We start from the raw sequence: 20,913 nt of genomic DNA, 5'->3' as shown, positions 1-20,913 counted from the left end.
TCTTGTGTTTACATTTGTAAGCACATACACAGATGTAGTATCAGACGACTGACATGTCGGTATTGTTGACTCACTGTGATCACGACACTCCCAAGAATTGTAGAATTTAGTTTATTGAACTTGCACAAAATGGTATTTTCACATTCTATTGATTTTTTTTCTTGAAAATGACTTTTCCAGTGATTTGACATCAACTTTGATTTTCTCTTCTCTAACCCAGATTAAAAGCAAAGAGGTTGATTTTCTCCGATAACCATGGGATACGCAGTTCATTGACTTCACATTTTCTCTCAATCATTTCACATCCTGTTTTCCTACTTTAGGTCAATCACAGTAACTACTTCAGCTGCACAGAAGATTGAAATGATCTCACAATAGCACCTTTATTAGGGGGAACTAACAACCTTTTATTAACAAGATGAGAGTCTTTATGTGGAAAAACAAACACAACAGTGCATGGAGACTGGGTGCTTACAAAAATTGCCTCTAGAAAAAAAAACGACTATTTTTTGACTCGGTTTTGTTTAAGTTGGTAAATTCACTTGACGCAGTAAACAACACAAAAGAAAGCCGATGAGCAAAGCAGACAAAATGTTAAGTTTGAGCTGTGCTTGCTCTAAGTAACACAGTATATGAATAAATTATCTTTAAGAAATGTATTTATTAGCCGCTCATTTCACATTGCATCATTTACACGTAAGGTAAAACAAACATACACAAAAGAAGCAGCATATTGTCTAAATGTAGATTTATTGAGGTATGATAGAACTATGAATATTTGCCTTTGAGAAACCTTGTTTTTTTTTGTACAGTCACACTGTGTCTGTATAAAATCACTGTGGTGGAATACACTTTAAAAAAAATTGTGATGATGCCAATTGTGTGGATTTGGGGGATGAAGTGGACGCACTTCAGGTGACAAAACCTACAATCCTCATCTGATATTACGTTTCACATTTCCCTGGAAGCCTCTCATTTGCCTCTTTCTCCCTCAGACAGCTGGGTGAAGTGCAGTGGTTTATGTGTTTTCAGTGCAACAAGGTGCATTAAGGTTAGTGGTTGAAAAAGGACTCAGGATCTCTTTGAGCTGAGACACAATATCAAGTTTCTGTCTCACACTCCAGCAAACACTGGGACTGTAAACATGCTTCCAATATTACCGCCCAGATAGGAATCAATCCTAACAATACTTTTTTTTTTTTTCTCTCCGTACTGATAAATTCCTTTCTTCCATGTTATAACAAGTGATACAGCTCCCGCCTGACAGGTTCCCATCTGCATGGCTTTCCGGTCCAGTGCAATAAAGAATGTAACAGCTGATGGTGCTAAAGACGAGGAGGAGATGAAGTGGGGGTTTAGGGTGATGTGGAGGCAGGCTGGCTCAAATGAAGGCATGAGGTGGTGGCTTTTCTAGTCATCCTTCTCCACGATGACTTCCCCGTGAAGCACCCTTCTCCTCTGCCGAAGCATGTGGAAGTAGAGTTGAGGGAACACTGGGAAACAAGAAGCAAACAGTCACTTCAACTATATGATACTTTTATTGTTACTGACCTGTAAGTATTCCTACGAGCTCCATGACATGCTAATCATGTGACTGTCTTAATGTGGCTTTTCTATTTTAACACAGTTGTGCTCATAAGTTTACATACCGTGAAAAAAAAGTGTTTCTCTTATTCATATTCTCTGAAAAGTTGCCCAAAAAATCACAAATTCTGCCGGGATATGTAAACTTGTGAGCACAACTAAAATTCACCCTGTTTCAAGTCATGTCCAGGCCTCAGAAAATCTTAAATATTCTGATCTTTTACATTCCATATGCAAGAGTTTCGAAAAAAAAAAACTTTAAAGGTGCAAAAAATATCAACACACTGAAATCTAAAGGTACAGGTAGCTAGATTTTGTAGAATTTGGCCAAGCAGCAACTTCCTGAGCTTAAAGTGCAAAAAAAAAGAATGCAGTTCAACGAATGACCACCAGAGGCTGGCTCCAAAAGTGAGTCAATTCCCATTCGGGCCCATTATATGATGCCCAACTTATCAGCTGAATAAAACACATTCAAAGCCTGCTTGTCATATTCTTTAAAGGTTCATCATTCTAAATAGATCAAGTCCAAAAGTTAGACATAAAAGGGTGCAGAGGCTTTAGCTAAATGTTACGTTAGCTAACTCAATCACTGAACTCTCCCTCTCAGTTGTGTGGGTTGGTTGTGGTGATAATTGCAGTGATAGGTTGATCAGTCTGTGCTGAAGCTATTTTGTGTCCAATCCTAGTATTACTTCACTTATATGTTGGCACTAGTAAGCAGCTAACCTAGCTTGTTAACACGTTAGCTTGTTGGTGATTCTCATACAATGATTTTTTTTGTGCATTGGATACATTTTTTCTTTTGTTGCAGAGAAGATGGCAGACCCTAGTAATGAAACACTGTAAGCCTGCACATGAATCAGCAAGAATCTTAGTTTGTCGAGCTTGGATAACTTTTCATTTGCCGAACCCTTACTACTCTGAATCCTCCTTTTCTCGCCAAATGAACTGCTAATGTCAAAGTGGCTATGACTACCTCTACTGCTATTTGTTTGTACCAATGAGGCTTGTCGACCCTATCACATTTTTCAGTCATTTTGCTAAGCTAGGCTAACCATTTCTTTCAATATAAAACTTAATATTCAGGGATGAGGCTAAATTTGATCTTCTATACTAACTTTTGGAAAGAAAAACAACACAAGTTGCCAATTCTTTCACTTCATTGGAACACAATTTTACATTCACTTGGCTACAAAACATCGCTTTTTCTTTCAGACCCTTTAAAGGGTAACTAAACCCACGTGTCTCAGCTGAAGAGCATCAACCCAGGAGTTTTTAAAAAATGCCATTGGAACGTCAATGTATAAATTTGGACAGGGCTGGAGTTTGTGGAATGTGGTGAGGTAGGTTATATAGGGTACGATGACAGATGACAGACGCAAGTACTAAATGATGTCACCGTGAACTCAGCCAGCCATTAGAAAAACTCCATTGCAGTAGTCAGGTTTCGACCTGCAGATGTCAGTCTCTACACACATTTTCAACACAATTTGAGGAATTGATTGACCCACATTGATTAACAACACAACTAAATCCCTATATAAATATGTTCTCAGCTAAAAAAAAAAAGTGGTTTGGGGTTTAGTTACACTTTAGGTTTTTGTGACAAACCGTCTAAGAGACACTAGTCTAAAATCACCTATAGTAGAAAATGAATAGATGGAACATTCTCTTAAACATCCTACCAAGAAACAATAAGTGTAAGGGTAAGAATAAAAAACCCTCCTTACATGGGATGTAGGATAACATGACGATGATGAGGCAGTAGTAGTAATCGAACGACACGTTATATATGTTAGGAAGCCTCATTGAGTACATTCCAGATCTGCGTACAAACGGCAGAGCAGCGTAAATGGTCATCAGTTCTCCGACAACTCCCAGCGGGTACAAGACGATGAAGAGGTTGTATCTGGGAAAGGAAACAGGAAGGAGTTACATTTTTAACACTCAGATATGTAGCCACTCACCTGCAGGCTGCAGCACAAACTCTCCTGCAGATGTTAAACACTCACATGCTTGGATGACCAAACATAGTTAAAATGATCCACGCACAAATGCAGGGTGAGTTAGACCAACAATGCATGCTTTCTAAAATCGTAGTTTTTACAAATACAGGGATTGTTTACGTCAAGTTGAAAAAGGGGAAATATCCAGATCTTTAGTGTTTAGTGTATCTTTGAAAGCTCTGATGTTGAGACCAAGCTGAAACCTCTGGTGTTGAAAATTGGACCCCAAACAGTTCCTCCAGTGTCTGCTTGAGGCTGGATACAGAGAGAACCCAAGGAAGATCCCATGAGGTCCCATAGTAAAGTGGGGCATGTTTACAGCCTGGCTCAAACATCAGTTTTGGTATTTATAGCTCATTTATGTATTTGTACACACTGTACAGGGGTGAATATTTTTAGAACCTTCCTTTAAGATGATATAACAGCTCAGATGTTATACATATATTTGCATAATTAGAGGCATGGCTAAGTTAACTGACAGGTAGGTGTATTGTAGGGGTTTTCCAGGAGGCTGAAAGCCCACCTTGGTTCACCTCTTTGCCTGTTTTTGGGTTGGCCAAAAGTTAGGTAGAATCAGCACTCCTAATGTGGTGACTGCCACCCATAGACTGTATAAAATATGGACGTAGTATTCGTGACGTCAGCCATCTGTTCCTGAGCGCTGTTTTGAAGCCAATTGGAGCCATATTGGAAATGCAGAACTCAACCAGGCAGAGTGTGACGTAAAGAGGTGGAGTTTGAGCCTCTTAGCCAACAGCTATGTGTTCCCGACCGGGAGTCAAGTCAGTCATGTCCTTATTTGGGCCAAAACTCATAATCATAATATCTTCTGAATCAACGTTTTAGAAAAAAAATCCCCCCCCCCCCCCCCCGTACAGTGTGTGTCCATAGAGAGATTAGCTACATAGAGCCAAGCCGTTTTTTGAACCAGGATGTAAACATGTTTATTAATGCTGCAAAGATCTTCTTTTTGTAATTGGTGTCTATGTGGTTTCCGGTGTTTCTGCAGCCAGCCTCAAGCTGATTCTCGATGAATTGCAGTTTATAACACTTCTGCATGGGCTTCATAGTTTGAGACTGGAGGTTGCCGCTTGCTGCCACCACAGAGCTTAAAAACGCCACTTCAGAAATCAATGGTTGACTTCACAGAGATGACATGGTGCATTTTTTCCCCAACAATGTCACTCAGGAAATTAATGCAAGCTAGTAACCAATGATCCATGATAGAAGATTATTGCCTCCAGAAAAACGAAAAGGAAGGTGTTCAGTAACAAGGAAACGCCATGTTGTTCAATCAACAGAAGACCAAGAAAAAAAAAAGGAGTTAAAGGTCCAAGCAGTTAAACTCTTTAACTCTTAAAAGTTAACTTTTGACTAATACTTAAAATCCTGTTTGTTGTGCTTTTGATGTTGAGCTCACACCCCAATTAAGGAGGATCTCTGGTCCTGATATTTAGGTCTGACTACATCTTGGGAAGGAATCCATGCTAAAAAAGCATTTAATGAGATGCAAGGCAGATTAAGGTTCTGAAAACTCCTTCACTTCACTAAATAGCCAATTACTACAGTGATAGTGATGACTCAGCAGATGCATTCACCATCTATCTATTTTGACATGAATAAGAATCTGATTTTGTTTCTAAGATCTGGGAACGCCACATCAAAATATAACCTCCAAATTTTTTTTCATAAACCATCATCCTCTAGGTCCCATCGCTCCAGCTCCCTGTCACTCCACATAAATGAGATGGCCTGCCTCCTTTTGTGACACCACACAGTCTCTCTAGTACGATGCATGCCATGACTCAGGGCTACAGGGATCCTGTATTTAGTCGAGACCACGGCAAAGGCTCGGGGGAGCGTCCCAGCGGATGTGAGAGAAAACATTCCATGACCAAAACAGATGGTCTTAAAAACAGGAGCAGCTGAACATGAGCCCCTCTCCTAGGGGGCCTGGCGTCTCCTCCATGCTCAAAGGAAGACGTGAAGTGTGGGGGGAAGGGGAAAGAGAGATATTCAATACATGATAATCAACACCCAAACAAAAGAGTACTTGAGGTGAGAGTAAATGAGGCACTTAAGAAAAGTTCACATTCTTCTGGTGGGCCTCTGTGTGCAGCAAAGAAGAGGCAGCCACAGATCAGAGTCTCCCCTCTGTAAATGAGCTGATGTAACATATATACCTGACTGTTCTGTATAGCTGCTCTGAAGGCTGTTAGATGCCAAGCCTGTGTGTTGGATAGCTATCAATGTGTACAGCTGACGTTCCTCCAAACGACTCCTATTTCAGCACTCAGACATGCAGGGCTGGAGTGCCACGTCACAAGTACGCTTCATACAGTAGAAGGCAGGTGTTATGTTACTTTGTACTCTGGGAAATCTGTGGATTGTCATCATTTTTCACTGATAAAAACAAGACTGGCTTCAATTTTAAGTTTTGGATTTTTAAAAGCAGCTTTTTGATGGCTAACCTTGTTGAAAACTATCATATTGCACCCTAAACGGCAGCCTTTTGTTCTGCATTATCGTTATTGTCAGGGCACAAAGTTAGCAGTTACTTCATCTGCCATCGTCTGAGATTGGCTAATGAGGTGCTAATCAATAAACACACACATGCTTCTCCTCTCTTGTGTGAGCCAGGCGATACTAAATACACACGGCGGCCCTACTTCCTGACGTAAAGCCGCTCTCGGTCTGTGATGGGAAGCATGCCAGAGGTGAAATCGCTGGGTCAGACCAAACATGCTCAGACACAATGTCCGACACGGTAATGACAATTCGAGCTCATCCCCCCCTGACAAGTGCAAGGCATCTCCACCTGGCCCATTTGATGAAGTACGGCAGGTGGTGGAGCAGGTTGAATGTGTAGTAGGAATATCTGGTAATCTCTGTCATCGTCCACACAACCAGGAATAGGATTACGCTCTCTTCATTCTGGATCTTTGTTTAGGTTGGAAGATAAAGCAACATGCAGAGAAAGACTTTACATGTGTGACACTTGAAAAGTGCTGCTCTGAAAGGTACTGGTGTAACATAACTGTGAACCAAATGAATAAAGAAGCCTCTTTTTGATTGATTATGTCCTAGGTCAGTAGTTCCAAAAGTGGGGGTTAGGATCCCTTTGGGGGGTCACAAGACACTGATGGAGGGTTGCAAGATCCCAAGAATTGCATATTTCACCCATTATTTTGGAAATATAAACAAAATTAGAATAAAATAGTGGGGTGCCGTTGGCCTAGCGTTCTAAGCGCGCCCCATGTACAGAAGCTATAGCCCTCGTCTCAGAGGTCGCAAATTTGATTCCAGCCACGACCATTTACTACATGTCCTCCCCCATTCTCTGCTCCCCACATTTCTTGTCTCTCTTCAGCTGTTGCCCCAAAATATATATCTTTAAAATAATAAAATAGTAACATTTTAAATAACTGTTTTCTACTTTTCTTTGCTGCCACATGACTCCTGAGGTGAATATGCCAGATTAACGTGAGCATCTATCTTTCTAACTTTATTATTTTTTAAACATTTGTTCAGTTTTGGTTTTGCCTGTTAGTGTATGTGAGAATAGACAATCGCCTCGAGGTACAGCGGGGTCATGAGTCTCTGGCTAGATAGATTTTGGGGTCATGAGCTGAAAAGTTTGGGAACCCCTTTCCTAGGTCATAGACTGATATAACTAGGCTGTACATGAGGATATATATCAATGTTTAAGTCCATCTCTGTGATAAAACTGTCTGAGAAAATGTCTTACAAGATCTTGCTATTTCTCTCTGACACTCACAGCTAAATTCAAATCCTTAGCAGTGTCAGAGTTTGTGTCTCGCTGTGATAGTTACCGGTCTGATGCTGTTGGTGATGAACCAAACCATGAAAATCCGTGAACACACTTGAACCCCGGTTACAATCACAGAAGTCCTCACGATTCCTGCAGCAGAGCAAGGGAAAAGAAAAACAACAGTTAATACCTGCCAAGGTGCAAAACTGTTTGAACTTTATCATAAATCAGACGCTATGTGCAAAAAATCCCTACGTACCAATGGCACAATGTCCCACCTGTAAGACAAGAAATATAAACAAGGTTAATTACCCTTGTCTATACTCAGATTATGACCAGCTTTTTTCAATCAGGTCATTTTTTTAAGCTATCAAATTCTTACCTCAACTAATGCAAAGGTCTGGAAAAACTTGAGGGTCCTTGCTATACTTCTGTACAGACCCTTGTGTGTGCCTCTCTGGATGTAGAAGCGCATCATCGCCATGGCCAAAACCATCCACCTGCAGATGATAAAACCAGGAAACATTGTGATGATAATCATCATAACAACATAGTATGCTATAACTCTAATCTAACAGCCGTGCTGTTTTCTAATGTTAAATAATGTTAGAATAATGTACTATGTTATATAATGTCTATAATCAAGTAATATGACAGCCATTGCATACAATAAAATATAGGTTAAAAGGATATTGAAGATGTAGTAATGGCATTATGTATGATAGGAGCTGCTAACAGTAACTGCAGGTAGAGAAACAGGCTTTATGGGGTGGATGCAAGCGGCAACCTGCGGTCTGAAAATATGAGTCCAATGCAGAAGTGCTAAAAACTGCAGTTCATCGAGGATCCGCTTGAGGCTGGCTCTGGAAGTACCGCAAACCACATACACATGAATGGGAAAAAGTCAATCTTTAGAGCAGAAATAAACATGTTTACAGCCTGGTACAAAAGATGAGTGTAGTCTGGATAGCTCATTTCTCGATCGGCACACACTGTACGGGGGTAGATTTTTTTTCTAAAGCGGCAATTTTGAAGATATTGAGATTACGAGTCTTCCAATGAGAGGCACAGCTGACTGCGGGAACACTGTAGCTGTTGGCTAGGAGACTCAAAGCCCGCCTCTTTACGTCACAATCGCTCAACAGCAGCAATATGGCTGCCACCGCTGATTGGCCTCAAACAGCGCTTCAGAAACAGATGGGTGACGTCACAGATCCTACATCCATATTTTATACAGTCTATGGGTGGATGGTGCAAGAGTTGCTTTTTAGTTTCTATGTATCTCAGTACTGACAATCAGTTCAAATGTTTGAATTGGTAATTGCAGGTTAATTTAAATCTACAGCATCTTGACAGCGCTCTCTTAGTACACTTCTTTAAACTTTCCATGATACCTCATAGCCGCTGTTGATAGAAATTAGGGTTGCATCAATATCTGATGCCATCATCAGATATCAGTTAGATACTGACTCAAACTGCTTACTCCAGTATATTTGACAACAGAGCTAACACCAGGCTGATCTGTGCAATTTTGTTCAAACGTAACTTTGTGTCAGCATTGCGACTGGCATCCATTTTTTAAGTGTCGACATAGAAAGGATCAAGGCTGTCCCACAAAATGAAGAGTCCCCTGTTAGGAGCTCTTTCACCTCTACTAGTCTAACACGTTCTACAGCTATCTGCACAATCTGCAAAGACAATGTTTCCAGGTGTGGTGGTGCATTGCAAAATAAAACATGACCAACAAACTAACCTACAAAACCATAAGACCAGGACATACAACCTTACTAGAAATCTTCAATTAAAAAACCTGGACTAGACTTCCAAACATATGTAAATAGCTGCTTTAGTAAGGAGATAAAATACGTAGAGAAACTAGCTTTTTGTGCAATACTCGCATTTTCAAATCCAATATGAATGCCTCTTTATAGGCTTAAAAAACAAACAAGACCATCAGAAGCAGAACTGATTATTACTATAGTTCGCACCTGTGGTGCTTCTACATGGTAGGTGTTAGAGAAAGTGAGCTACAGCCCACTGCAGAGAGGAGACATCCTGCATCGTATGCAACTGAAAATCCCTTATACAAGCTTTAATTATGAATGTGATAGTAGAGGTAATTTCTGCTCGTAATTTCAATCTCTTATGTGCTACTTAAACGAAACTATGCTACATTTTAAAAGTATATTATTATGGCTACTGTTTAACATTTGCATATAAGTACTTTGCATCCACTTACAACTCAAAATGTTATCCTTTTTCACTTTTACCAACTCCTCCTCTCTGTCATTAACTGATCATTAACTACAGTTGTACATGAAGACTCAATGTCAGAAATAGATGAATGCCTCAGAATAATAGTTATCGGATGTCTGGTTACTTTATATTTATGTAGACATCAAGAATTAAGAGACAACTCCACAAGGGGAGGCTGACTTCTCTTTAGATATTTTGCATGAGTACAAACAAAGACGTTGTGACTTACAAAATTTTGAATTTTAAAATTAAAATTTAAAATGTAATTTTTAATATATTTCTAATTTTCCTTTTCTTTTCTGTTTTATCATATTTGTCATTTTAATTGTGTTCTTTTATGCCTGTCTGAATGTCTCCAATGCTTCTAATGTTTTAATGTAAAGCACATTGAGTTGCCCTTGTGTATGAAATGCGCTATACAAATAAAGCTGCCTTGCCTTGCCTTGCCTGACAACTACAACACTACCAGAAATCAACCCAGGTGCAGAACTTTAAATTCCTGTAAACAAACTTTTATGTCACAGATCTCTTCTCATTATCCTCCCTAAACCTGACACAGCAACACTCAGATCTGAAACAGAACAGGAGGAGACGCATTACCACAGACTACAGCCATGACAGATGATCTCACAGAGCTGCTAACAGGATCAATGGTATTAACAACTTAGTGGGTAAGTGGCTGGATTGGATATCAGGCTCCAACGTATAATCATACCATTAATCTATTAATTATTTTCATCACTGATTGTTCTGACTTTAAAGATCACAAAATTGTAATATAACGCAGAGGACCCTTTTGAGCCCCTGATGACATATTCAATCCAGATTATAGATCACAGCACAAAGACAGCATATAGATTTACACAGAATGGGAGGGTTTAAAAAGATATAACTTAAGACTACAGCGTTGATTCCAATCATAACTAAGTGACAACTCTACAATCTGAATTGAAACTTAATATTTGTGCAGCGGTGAGGAAACAGAAAAAAATTAAGGATAATATTCTCGCAGAAACTTGATATCATTATACTGTAGTGTGATCATAACCTAACATATCATGCTACATTAACAGGGAGTCAAAGACATGTTGTATTGACATTCCAGTAGTTCTTGCTTTAATGGGCACAAAGGAGTACTTTATACTTCTACTCTGCTACACTCAGGAGTAAATATGATACTTTTTAAACTCCCTCATCATCCATGGCACAACTAAAATCACAAAATATGTTAAAATTGTATTTTTTGGTCATATTTTTGTGTCTCGTGTAACAAAGAGTTGAGTACAGAACTTTTCCTCTCATCACGTTTTTAATTTTTGTATTCAAATTAAATTCCCAATAATCCAGAAGTCTAGAATAATCTAAAATTTGAGGAAAAGGACAAAGTATGAAGTCCAATGGTTCTCAACATATACTGTAAGTCTGACCTCTCCAAAGCATATTACAAGTTCAACATGAGCCACACTGTGAAGTTTTCTGGAAAAGGAAAGAAGAACAATCAAAATAGAGAACTTTCTTGTATGATGTATGTTTCAAGGTTCAAGGTTACTTTATTCATAGCCGCTCGGAAGGCCTCAGAAGGAGAGATCTTAAATAATGAGCATGTTTAATATTTGCGACTAGAAATCCTGTATGGTGCTGGATGCTCCGAGAGGAGCCGAGCATGCACAGTGTGTAATGTCACGTGTACTGGAGCAAAAGCCAATCAAGACACGAGCTGACTCAGCTGACTGACAGAAGAGGAAGTAAAGACAGAAAGAGTTCTGTCACCTTTAACAGGCAGATAAGAATCCATCACCATGGAACGCTAACTGATGTGGAATCACTAGGATTATTTTTTTTAAACTGTAAACATAAATCATTTTAAATCAATAAATTATATTTTAATCAATGTTTTTGACGTGTTTGTATTTTAAGTTAGTGGCCTCCACTTCGCGTCGGTGTCTTGTCTCACCCTGTCGGGATTCTTTTTCCCATAACAACCTGCTAACCATACATTATCCCATACTTAAATGTGTCTGAACTCCTTTCAGTGGATTGTTTTGACATGAAGGCATGCGATCAGTTTGACTCTGGTGTTGCTCATGTTAGTGAATGTTAATAACCGCTGTCAAGGGGTTGTCAAGGGGTTTTGACCAATCAGAATCGAGCTTCTTACACAACCGGAAGATCAGTAAGAAAGCCGGGTAATAACAAATTATATATAAGTAATACAAAACCAACAAAGAGAAGAAAAAAATAAATAAATAAAAATAAATAAATAAAAAACATAATAATGGTAATAAAGGAATAATCAAAAAGGAAGATAAACATAAGAAATCAAGGTAAATACACAAAAATAAATAACAATAACAATAAATATTTTTAGATAACTTTAAAAAAAACATTCTGGAAGACATCTCACGACCCCTCATTTATGTCTTGTGACCCCCCAGGGGGTCCCGACCCACACTTTGGGAACCCCTGTTTTAAAGAAGCGCTCGGTTTTCCAATTCACAAATGTTATGTTGTTGAAAAATCTGCCCATTGAGCATTTCGGTGTCCTGAGCTCCAGTGTCAGCGCACTCCGGCTATACTTATCACTGCGACTGTCGGTGGCACTGTAGGCCTTGACGCTGACACCGTGCAGCCAGCCCTATTTGGACACGGCTGCAGCGCCAGCCTGTCACTTTCCCCTAACGCCATTCATTCATTGTCTATCACTCATATGAAACCCGCTTGCATGTCTGTCTTTGTTTCCACACTTTTATTCTTCACTCAACTTTTCTCCTAACTTCAGTGAGCCGCTGAATAAAGCGAGCTGAACAGGCACTTTGACGCACAGACGCACAGTCCTATAAACAGCAACACGCGCGTACAGTGTTTTAGGGAGCGGCTCACTTCTTTCGTATTAATAGGAATTACGTACGTACCCGGCGGTCATGGCGATGTTGTAGAAAGTGAGCCATGCGGTCGCGAGGGCACTTTTCGTTCTCTTCTTGTTGTTGTTTTCCTTCTCCTCAACCGTGCCGTCCTCCTCGCTGGACGCCATGGTACCGGGGGCAGGGTGGGGAAGTCAGGAAAGGAGCTGACAGCTGGGGCTGGTGGGGAGGGGAAGCAGCAGGGTCAACCATCCATCTAAACCACCCACGGTCCCCCCTCTCTCGCGGGAGTAGTGCTGCGACAAGTGCGTGGCCTGCCGGTGGGTCAGGGAGTGTTAGTGCTTTAAGAAAGCAGCTCCATAAAACCAGTTTTATTGTCGTGGAAAGAAGCTATAAGCATATTATCCCACTGTTCTTGGATTACTATTTTATTTAATTTTTTTAATCAGAATCAGAAATACTTTATTTATACTGGGGGGAAATTCAGTCATTACAGTATGCTCTTACACACTGTATATAAGAAAGTCAAAATATTAATATAAAGAAGGACTAAAAGAAGATATATATGGGAATAAAATAAAATAATAATAAAGTGTATACAGAAGCACAGAATAGTTTTGGCTGTGTACAATAGCGCTGGGATGATATACAAGGATGTTACACTGCAAAAACTCAAAATCTTACTGAGTGAAATTGTCTCATTTTTAGTCTAAATGTCTTATCCCACATGATTTAAGATACATTTACTTAACAAGTAACATTTAAGCAAGATAGATGGACTTGTTTTAAGACATCTTAAATATCTTGTTAAGTCAAACAATCTTGAAATGATCTTGTTTTGAGTTGTAAATTAGAAGAAACAAGGTTTATGTCACATTTCATACATTTTTCAAGCTGAGATTTTATTTGTAGATGACAGATAATCTTGATATAAGACAAACCCTTTACTTGATTTAAGTAAATGCATTTTATTGGAGAATCTGTCAGAAAACGGCTCCATTGATAAAAGAAAGAAAGAAAGAAAAGTTTTGGTTTGTTTTAAGGGTGGGTTACAGTTTTCAGGCACTGTTTCTTCTAAATCAGATGAAAATATACATCCACAAACTACATGCACACAATGAAACACAAGACTATAAAAATAGTTGTTATTGTGGGTTCCTGACAAAATAATAATCTTTATGTATAGAGCACTTTTCAAAAACTATGGTACAAAATGCTGAACAATGCCTCAAGGACATGTGCAAAATAAAGAACAATTAAAAAGCCATACAGACAGTGCAAGTATCATCACTATTAAAAGAACATGAAATCATAAAAAAACAAGTAAAAACCAAATAAAATCAAAATAAAAGCAGGACCCAAATGGGACAATGCATGTTAAAACGAAGAAGCAACCTCCGGTCTCAAAATATGAAGCCCATACGGAAGTGTTATAAACTGCAGTTCATCGAGAATCCACTTGAGGCTGGCTGCAGAAACACAGGAAACCACATACACACCCATTCAAAGAAGACGATCTTTGCAGCATTAATGAACATGTTTACAGCCTAGTTCAAAAAACAGCTTGGGTCTACGTAGCTAATTCTCTATTGGCACACACGTTAGGGGGGTGAATTTTTTTTAAGATTACAAGTTTTGCCTCAATAAGGACATGACTGACTTGACTGACAGGCGGGACACATAGCTGTTGGTTAGGAGGCTCAAACTCCGCCTCTCTACCTCACACTATGCTTGGTTGAGTTCAGCATCACCAATATGGCTGCCGCCGTTGATTTGCTTCAAAACAGCTCTCAGGAACAGATGGGTGACGTCACGGATACTACGTCCATTATTTATACAGTCAATGGTTAAAATCTGTACTGTCCAGGCTTGTTCAAAAGGAATTTGATCCCTCCGCAAATCTTAAAAAATAGTTGCCTAAAAGGGAAAAAAAGGAATGTAGAAACGAGATTAGGGTGCATAATCTTGTTTTGGTTTTGATCCACATTAAAACTTCAGTGTGTGTTGTTTGAAACTTGTTTAGCAGGATTTGGGTATTTTTGATCCCAAATCAGGATAATCCTGGTTTCAGCAGGAGGGTGGATTCAGGGTGAAAGTGATTGAACTGTTGTGAACTTGTTTTTCTGAACTAACAATAAAACATTCACTCTAAGTAGTTTATGTGGCATACATTTATGGGGGGGGGGGTTAACTTTTATAATAAACTTATTTTTTATTGTATTATTCAGATTTTTCATCATAATAATTGAGTTTGTTTGGGGCTTTGAGCTTGCTTGGTATCACATGTTTTATTTCTGAGGGCATTTGTTCTCCTCTGAAGATCAACAACTGCCATTTAGACAAAACAGGCGAATCAAATTTAAATAACTGTGAGAAAACATTTTACTACTTTCCTTTGTATTAGTTCTTATTACACAGTTCCTTCTAGGGAATTATTATTATTCAATTATGGACCTGCAAAAAACAGGATTTGGTGCCCCATGTTGTCAGTGAGGATTTATCTACTTCATGAAAATAGGTTTTTGTTTTTAATGAGACTGTTCTCATCTAAACAAGGCCTACGTTGCTGTTAATATATATGGAAGTAGCAAGCTAGAAGTAAAGTAAATCAAGTAAATTGTCCCCAGGAAATAAAAAAAACATATTAATCTGCAACTTTTTGTGGCTAAGAGGATTTTAGTGGTGACACTGGGTTTGAAAACCTGTGGAATAATGTGTTATGATGGTCAACTGGATTAAGGTGGTGTGTTATTTATTTATAGTATTTTTAAAATCACATTTGTCCACTAGATGGTAGTATAACAGTGAAAAGACAAGGCCTTCTGTGGCATCATGTGAACAACAGCCAGCCCTTGTATGTGGCTTTTACCGAACACAAGTTCTGTCCATATACGTTAGTGATTTTGGAGAATGTTCCAGTGTATTATGGGCTGTTGCAAATGTACAGCTAGATGTGTTTCAGATGCCTGCAATACATATTTCCTCCAAGGTGCGGAGTAAGATGACCTTTGTTTGTATCCTGTGCAGATACAGTCACATCACCGCCACACCAAGGTATACAATACCTAGTGCAGTGTAAGCAATTGAGTAACCAGGGAGCCAGGGCTGTGGTGTGTGGAAAATGCTAGTGAGGGCAGACAATGCACTGGTCTGAGGCCTGACCAGCTCTCAGAGGGACAGGGGTCGCCTCACAGCGACAACAGCCCCTGTCTCCCTCCCTTCTTTGTCTTTTTTTTCCCAGCTGCTTTTAGCATGGGTACGGGGAGGACGCTGAAATTCGCCCTGTGCGAGGTGCTGCAGTTTGCAGGCCTGTGCGTGCCACTCTTCATCGTCATGCAGAGGTTTGCCGTCATCGTAGCAAAGGTCAAAACCTCAGCGCAGCCCTCCGGAGATGGCAGTACGGCCTACTGGTTAATTGTGGCCTCCTCCATTGCCTATGTCACCTCCACAGCCCTTCTGGTCTGGGTGCCCCTGAAGTACATGGTCTTCATGAAGAAGAAGTTTCTCATTGGGAGGAAGAAGTGGTGAGTTTCTCCTTCGTTTGTCCTGACATCAGAGGCATCAGGAGCCAGAAATGAAAGTCTTCCTCTGTGTGGTCAGCATTTGGGATCTCATTGCTGCACTGACCTGACACCTGACCAGTTAGTTTGAGACTGAGCAGACCTTTATCTGGTTTGAACTGCACTTGGCTGGTGAATATCCTGAGTTAGCAAGTCCTGCAACTGCTTTTGTCTTCCTTCCTTACTTTTTTGTCTCTCCCGTCCTTTGTCTTTGTATCAGGAGGCCTGTAGCCCTCGTATATGTGATCCTGTCCACATTACCCAGCTTTGCCTTTCTCATCGCCAGCTCTGAGGTACATGTTGTGGATTTTTTTGCTTTCTGTTTAATTAGTTTAATCCCACTGATTCATGTTTATAATATTAACTGTTACATTGCCACATAAGTGTCCTACTGATATGGTACCAGGATTGTTTTTGTTTGGATGATTGTATTTATCATCAGTTGAATAAAATTACATAAGTGTGAAATGTGTGAGATGAATAGAAGTGATGATTTGTGAGGAACCTTTCGGTTCTCAGGGGAACCTTTTGGATAAGGAGCTACTGATAAGCAGCTTGAAACCTCTTCCTGTCCAAGCTGCCCTTGTCGAATCATCTGTTCATGGGGCGCATTTCCACTTCCTCACTGGCTGCAGCCCAGGTCTTATTTGCTGTTTTATGAGGCCCTTTCAAGAGCCCAAGTCTTTGACCTTTTGGCCCTTGCTTATCTGGTGTCTTTTACATAAGGGCCATAAATTCTGCTTAGATGACCAGCTTGTCGTCTTTGTTCTGTGTCCTGTTGGTTTGAAGTCCTTACTCAGGAAAATATCATAGCTGCAGGGGTTCTGGCCCACAGACTCAGTACTTGAGAAGGTCAGAATTTGAGATGTAAGTGTCTGGAGGAAACGTCCATTATTGTGGAGGTCCAAAGATATGTTCTTTATTGATTTGAGTTGGGCACCTTGCATTGATTTTGAACTATGTTTATTTGTCTGTTTTTCCAGGTTCAGATAAATAACAACATAAAAATTGATACATTCACGGAGCTACCTGTATCACTGGTTCTCTTCTCTCTCATCTGTATTGACGTTGTGGAGAGGATACGTCACTGCAGACTGACTGGCCGAGGTGAGCAGATTATTTCCTTCTAACTTTAACAGTGATCACAATCCTGATCTTACATTTTAGAAGCTAAGAGGCAACACAGAGCAAAGACGTACATTCAGCTTCATAGTCTTTTGCATTGTGTTAACACTTGAAAAACATTGTGTAACTGAGGAAATGAGCAGGAAATGTCTTAAACACTTCTTGTAACACACTGCTGAATGGACAAAATTTCAGCTGCTTTTTTCTCTAGAAGGGAGGTATTGACGTGGTTTTGCTGTATCTGTGTTTCTGTTATATTCCTTGGAAAAAAGTGTGTTTGGATACTTTCTGATGCCAGAAGTTTTGCTGCCACTCCACAGCAGATTCATTGTTGCATTTTTAAAATCACAAAGTCTTGTGGTGGCAAGTTTCATCTCTACCCATCTGCTTTCTCAAGCAAACGTGATTGGCTCCTGTTTTAAAAAGTCTCTCTTTCTCTTCTCAGCTAATGGCATGGAAAGAGATGCTGAAATCCCTTCCACTGTCCTCACCCATGTGGAGCAGGTAACACCAGTAACACCCATCACTCCAGTTGTGCCAGGACCAGCTGTGCCCGGGCAAGTTGTGCCAACTCCTATCCCACCTGCAGCAGGACCACACAACGACAGGAACCAAAACGGAGCAAATGCACGACCAGAACCCAACGGGGCAGTCCCAGGGATACCTGCTGATCCTGGTAGACCGTTTAGTATTGCTGGGTTGAGCGCACGGTCAGCAAGCACCACTGCATACCGTTTACCTCCATACGCCTACACAGGTCCATTGAGGTTCCTGTGTGCCAGTGATGCTCGAGCGGATGTTTTTGTGGACAGCTTCATGTTCTGGATGGACACAGTGGAGATGGTGAGGGTGGCAGGTGATCCCCTGGTCTACTACTCAGGCTGGGTGTTCCCCATCTACATCTTCAGCTACCTGTCCTGCCTGCGTGTGGTGGTCATGCCTCACAGCCCCCTGCTTTCCTCACTAGGAGTAGCCGTACAGGACTTACCCTTCTTCTTTGTACGCGCTGGCCTCATTGCCTTCTTTGGCTTTGTCACACCCATACTCTACATGATGAAGAACCTATTGGTCTTCCTCGCTTTTATTTATTTCAACTTCATGACGAAGCTGAGGGTCTTCAACACAGAGAGGATGATCCTCTGAGACAAATGCTTTCAGTAAAGACAATAAAATATGTATTAGATACAATTTGTTGGCGCTGCTAGGAACTCTAGTACACTCAGATTTGGGAGGTGGTTGCACTAGCTTGAACTCAGCTTAGTTACTCATGAAGTTGTAATAGTGGGACCCAAGTTTTGAATCTGTCATGTGAAGCTAACTCGTGTATGTTTTTAATTTAACCAAAGAGCCACGTGAAACAAACAATACTACAAAAAACTAACACTACCAAGCTACATTTAAACTTTGAAAGAGTAATGCAAAATAACAAATAACAAAAGGTTAAGCTGAATACCTTGGATCAAATGATGGCAGCTTGGCTTTTATCCAGATCTTTCCTGCCTATTCTTACCTATAAGTACTAATTGTTTAAGTTAAAGGTACAGTGTGTAGAAATGGGAAGATTGAAATGCTCCCTTGATTGCTTTGGGAAGCTCCACAAGCGACGGTATCCTTCAAGGACAAGAAGCTGCTGTGATGCATGATCCTCCATTTGTTGGGTTTTTTCCTATTTAAGAACGTATACCAGTACAAATTCTCTTGCGCGTAACAACAACCACTTTCTTATTCATCTTCCAACCAGTGCTTCCCCGACAGCCACTCAATAAATACAAAAACATATATAGCCATTACTAGTTTGTCCGTTCTGTAGAAACTTGGTGGTGCAAGTTGGTGGCCTCACCAGGAGACCTGCTTCTTATGCAGATATGACGGCTCATTCCAAGCTAGGGTTGCAAAGGGGTGGAAAATTTCCTGTAAATTTCCATGGGAAGTTAAGCTGGGGAATTTTGGAAATATTCTAAATTGGAAACTTTCCATGGGAATTTATGGAAATGAACTGGGACTTAACTGGGAATTGAGGGTAATTTAATGGGAAGGTATCATATCCAAGCATAAATATGTTTTGTTATAAGCAGACATCCATCCGAAATAATACAATTAAAACAGATTTATTTGTAAGAAGAACTTTATCAAGTGTTAAATATTTTATTGAACAACCAATTACTTCATTGAAGAACAAAAACATGAATGTTGAGTTAAATATTACTCATCCCCCCGACCCAACCCATTCAAAAATTAACAAAAATGAAATCCCAACAAAGTCCCATTATAAATGTTAAATGAAAAGAGCCCCTCTCCCTCCAAAAAAAGTCCCATTCAACATGCAAATAAAAAAAACATCTGCAACTGTACTTGGTTGTTTTAGTCAGGATTATGCTAAAATGTATTTTCCCATCTATATTTAAGTTCCCTATTTAGAGCCAACCTTCAATTTAGTAAATTCCTGGTTTATTCCCATGGAAAGTTTCTAATGTCGAAAATTCCTGGAATTTTGCAACCCTATTCTAAGCGAACAAAACAAGCAGATTTTTATATTCAGGTGATAAAACATTAATTTAAACATATTTATGAATATCATATTTCATTCCTACCACCTGTTCTGCTAAATGCAGCTAATAGCTACACACTTTACCTTTAAAAACACATTTCCACTTTCTTTTAATAAACTAGACGTTAATAATAAATCAATGGTTTTTTTGAATCATTTGTAGCCCCAACACTTTTTATTCTACAGGTGCCACAGTGAGTACCTTTTTTTACTAAGTCAATCATTTTTTGTATGACAAAGTTTCTCAGCAAATGTTTTGCACATTACTTACTCAGACATTTTTAGGTTCTAGTTACACCAAGTAGTGACTATCTAGCAAAGAGCTGAGGAAAAACTTTACACATTGTTTTATTTATTTGTATCATGACCAGCTTGTGCAACCAAACTAAACTATGACTTTGTCAATGCCATACTGAAGGGATATTTTTTACAAATGCATGATGGTACTTTTCACAGGCCAAAGGGAGCTTTAAAGCAATGTTTTACCCATGAATGACATTATGTGTCCAATTGTTGTTTCATGTTTTATTTACCTTTATGTCATCTTTTCCCCCTTATCCTCACCAAGTATGGCACATTGAGATTGTACCTTTACTGTCACTTGATATTTCACGGCAGATTATTTTCTATTATCAAAAAGTGCAGTGAATGTGTAAAAAGCATAATTTCATGTTGTTTACATTTGCTTTTTCTTTGCTAAGTTTTATTCTCCGAAGGAAAAAAAAAGTGTGAGTATGTTTACTGAAACATATATTTTGGTAACATTAATAAAGGAAACCATTCAGTTATATGTTCTTAAGTTTCACAAATTCATCTTGTAAGGAGAGCTGAAAGTGCATGCAGACTATATTTTTGACCTCTATTCAAACTCCTTTTCTCAGAGATTCATCCCATTTCTTTCAAATTACCCCCAGGGGAAAACTTTTCCTGACTATGTTCGGCAAAACATTCTCAGCACATCCCTTCCCGCAATCATACATGGTCTGGAACAATGACAATGACAGAGAGAGAGACAGAGAGAGACCTGCAAAAATCTTAGGCAACACTTTTTTGCTAAGATGTTTTTCACAGGAGAAAATCACATGATAAAAATCATAAAGAGGAAACAATGTTTTTATCTTACTGCAACTCTGTTTATTTTAAAGTGCGCATGTACTATAATGCAACATTCTCTTGAATTGACATTTGTCATTATATTCAT

General features: G+C 39.5%; 2 protein-coding genes across 2 annotated transcripts; one reads left to right on the top strand and one right to left on the bottom strand.

The window, feature by feature from the left end:
• Positions 1 to 95: 95 nt before the first annotated feature.
• Positions 96 to 12,775, bottom strand: hacd1 (3-hydroxyacyl-CoA dehydratase 1). The gene is made up of 7 exons (XM_034706307.1): positions 12,531 to 12,775; positions 7,745 to 7,862; positions 7,622 to 7,640; positions 7,424 to 7,512; positions 6,409 to 6,530; positions 3,315 to 3,493; positions 96 to 1,493 (listed from the first exon to the last, which is right to left on the bottom strand). The coding sequence occupies exons 1-7, from the start codon at positions 12,647 to 12,649 to the stop codon at positions 1,411 to 1,413; spliced, it is 729 nt and encodes a 242-aa protein (XP_034562198.1). The 5' UTR covers positions 12,650 to 12,775; the 3' UTR covers positions 96 to 1,410.
• A 2,956-nt stretch (positions 12,776 to 15,731) lies between these two features.
• LOC117829339 (transmembrane protein 236-like) lies at positions 15,732 to 18,307 on the top strand. The gene is made up of 4 exons (XM_034706969.1): positions 15,732 to 16,003; positions 16,260 to 16,332; positions 17,023 to 17,146; positions 17,610 to 18,307. Exons 1-4 carry the CDS (start codon positions 15,732 to 15,734, stop codon positions 18,305 to 18,307), a joined length of 1,167 nt encoding a protein of 388 aa, XP_034562860.1.
• Positions 18,308 to 20,913: the final 2,606 nt, after the last annotated feature.

The sequence above is a fragment of the Notolabrus celidotus genome, chromosome 17, assembly GCF_009762535.1.
Source record: "Notolabrus celidotus isolate fNotCel1 chromosome 17, fNotCel1.pri, whole genome shotgun sequence".
In the NCBI taxonomy this organism is placed as follows: Eukaryota; Metazoa; Chordata; class Actinopteri; order Labriformes; family Labridae; genus Notolabrus; species Notolabrus celidotus.
The sequence above is the reverse complement of the archived record's forward strand: the minus strand, read 5'-3'. Positions and strand labels throughout refer to the sequence as shown.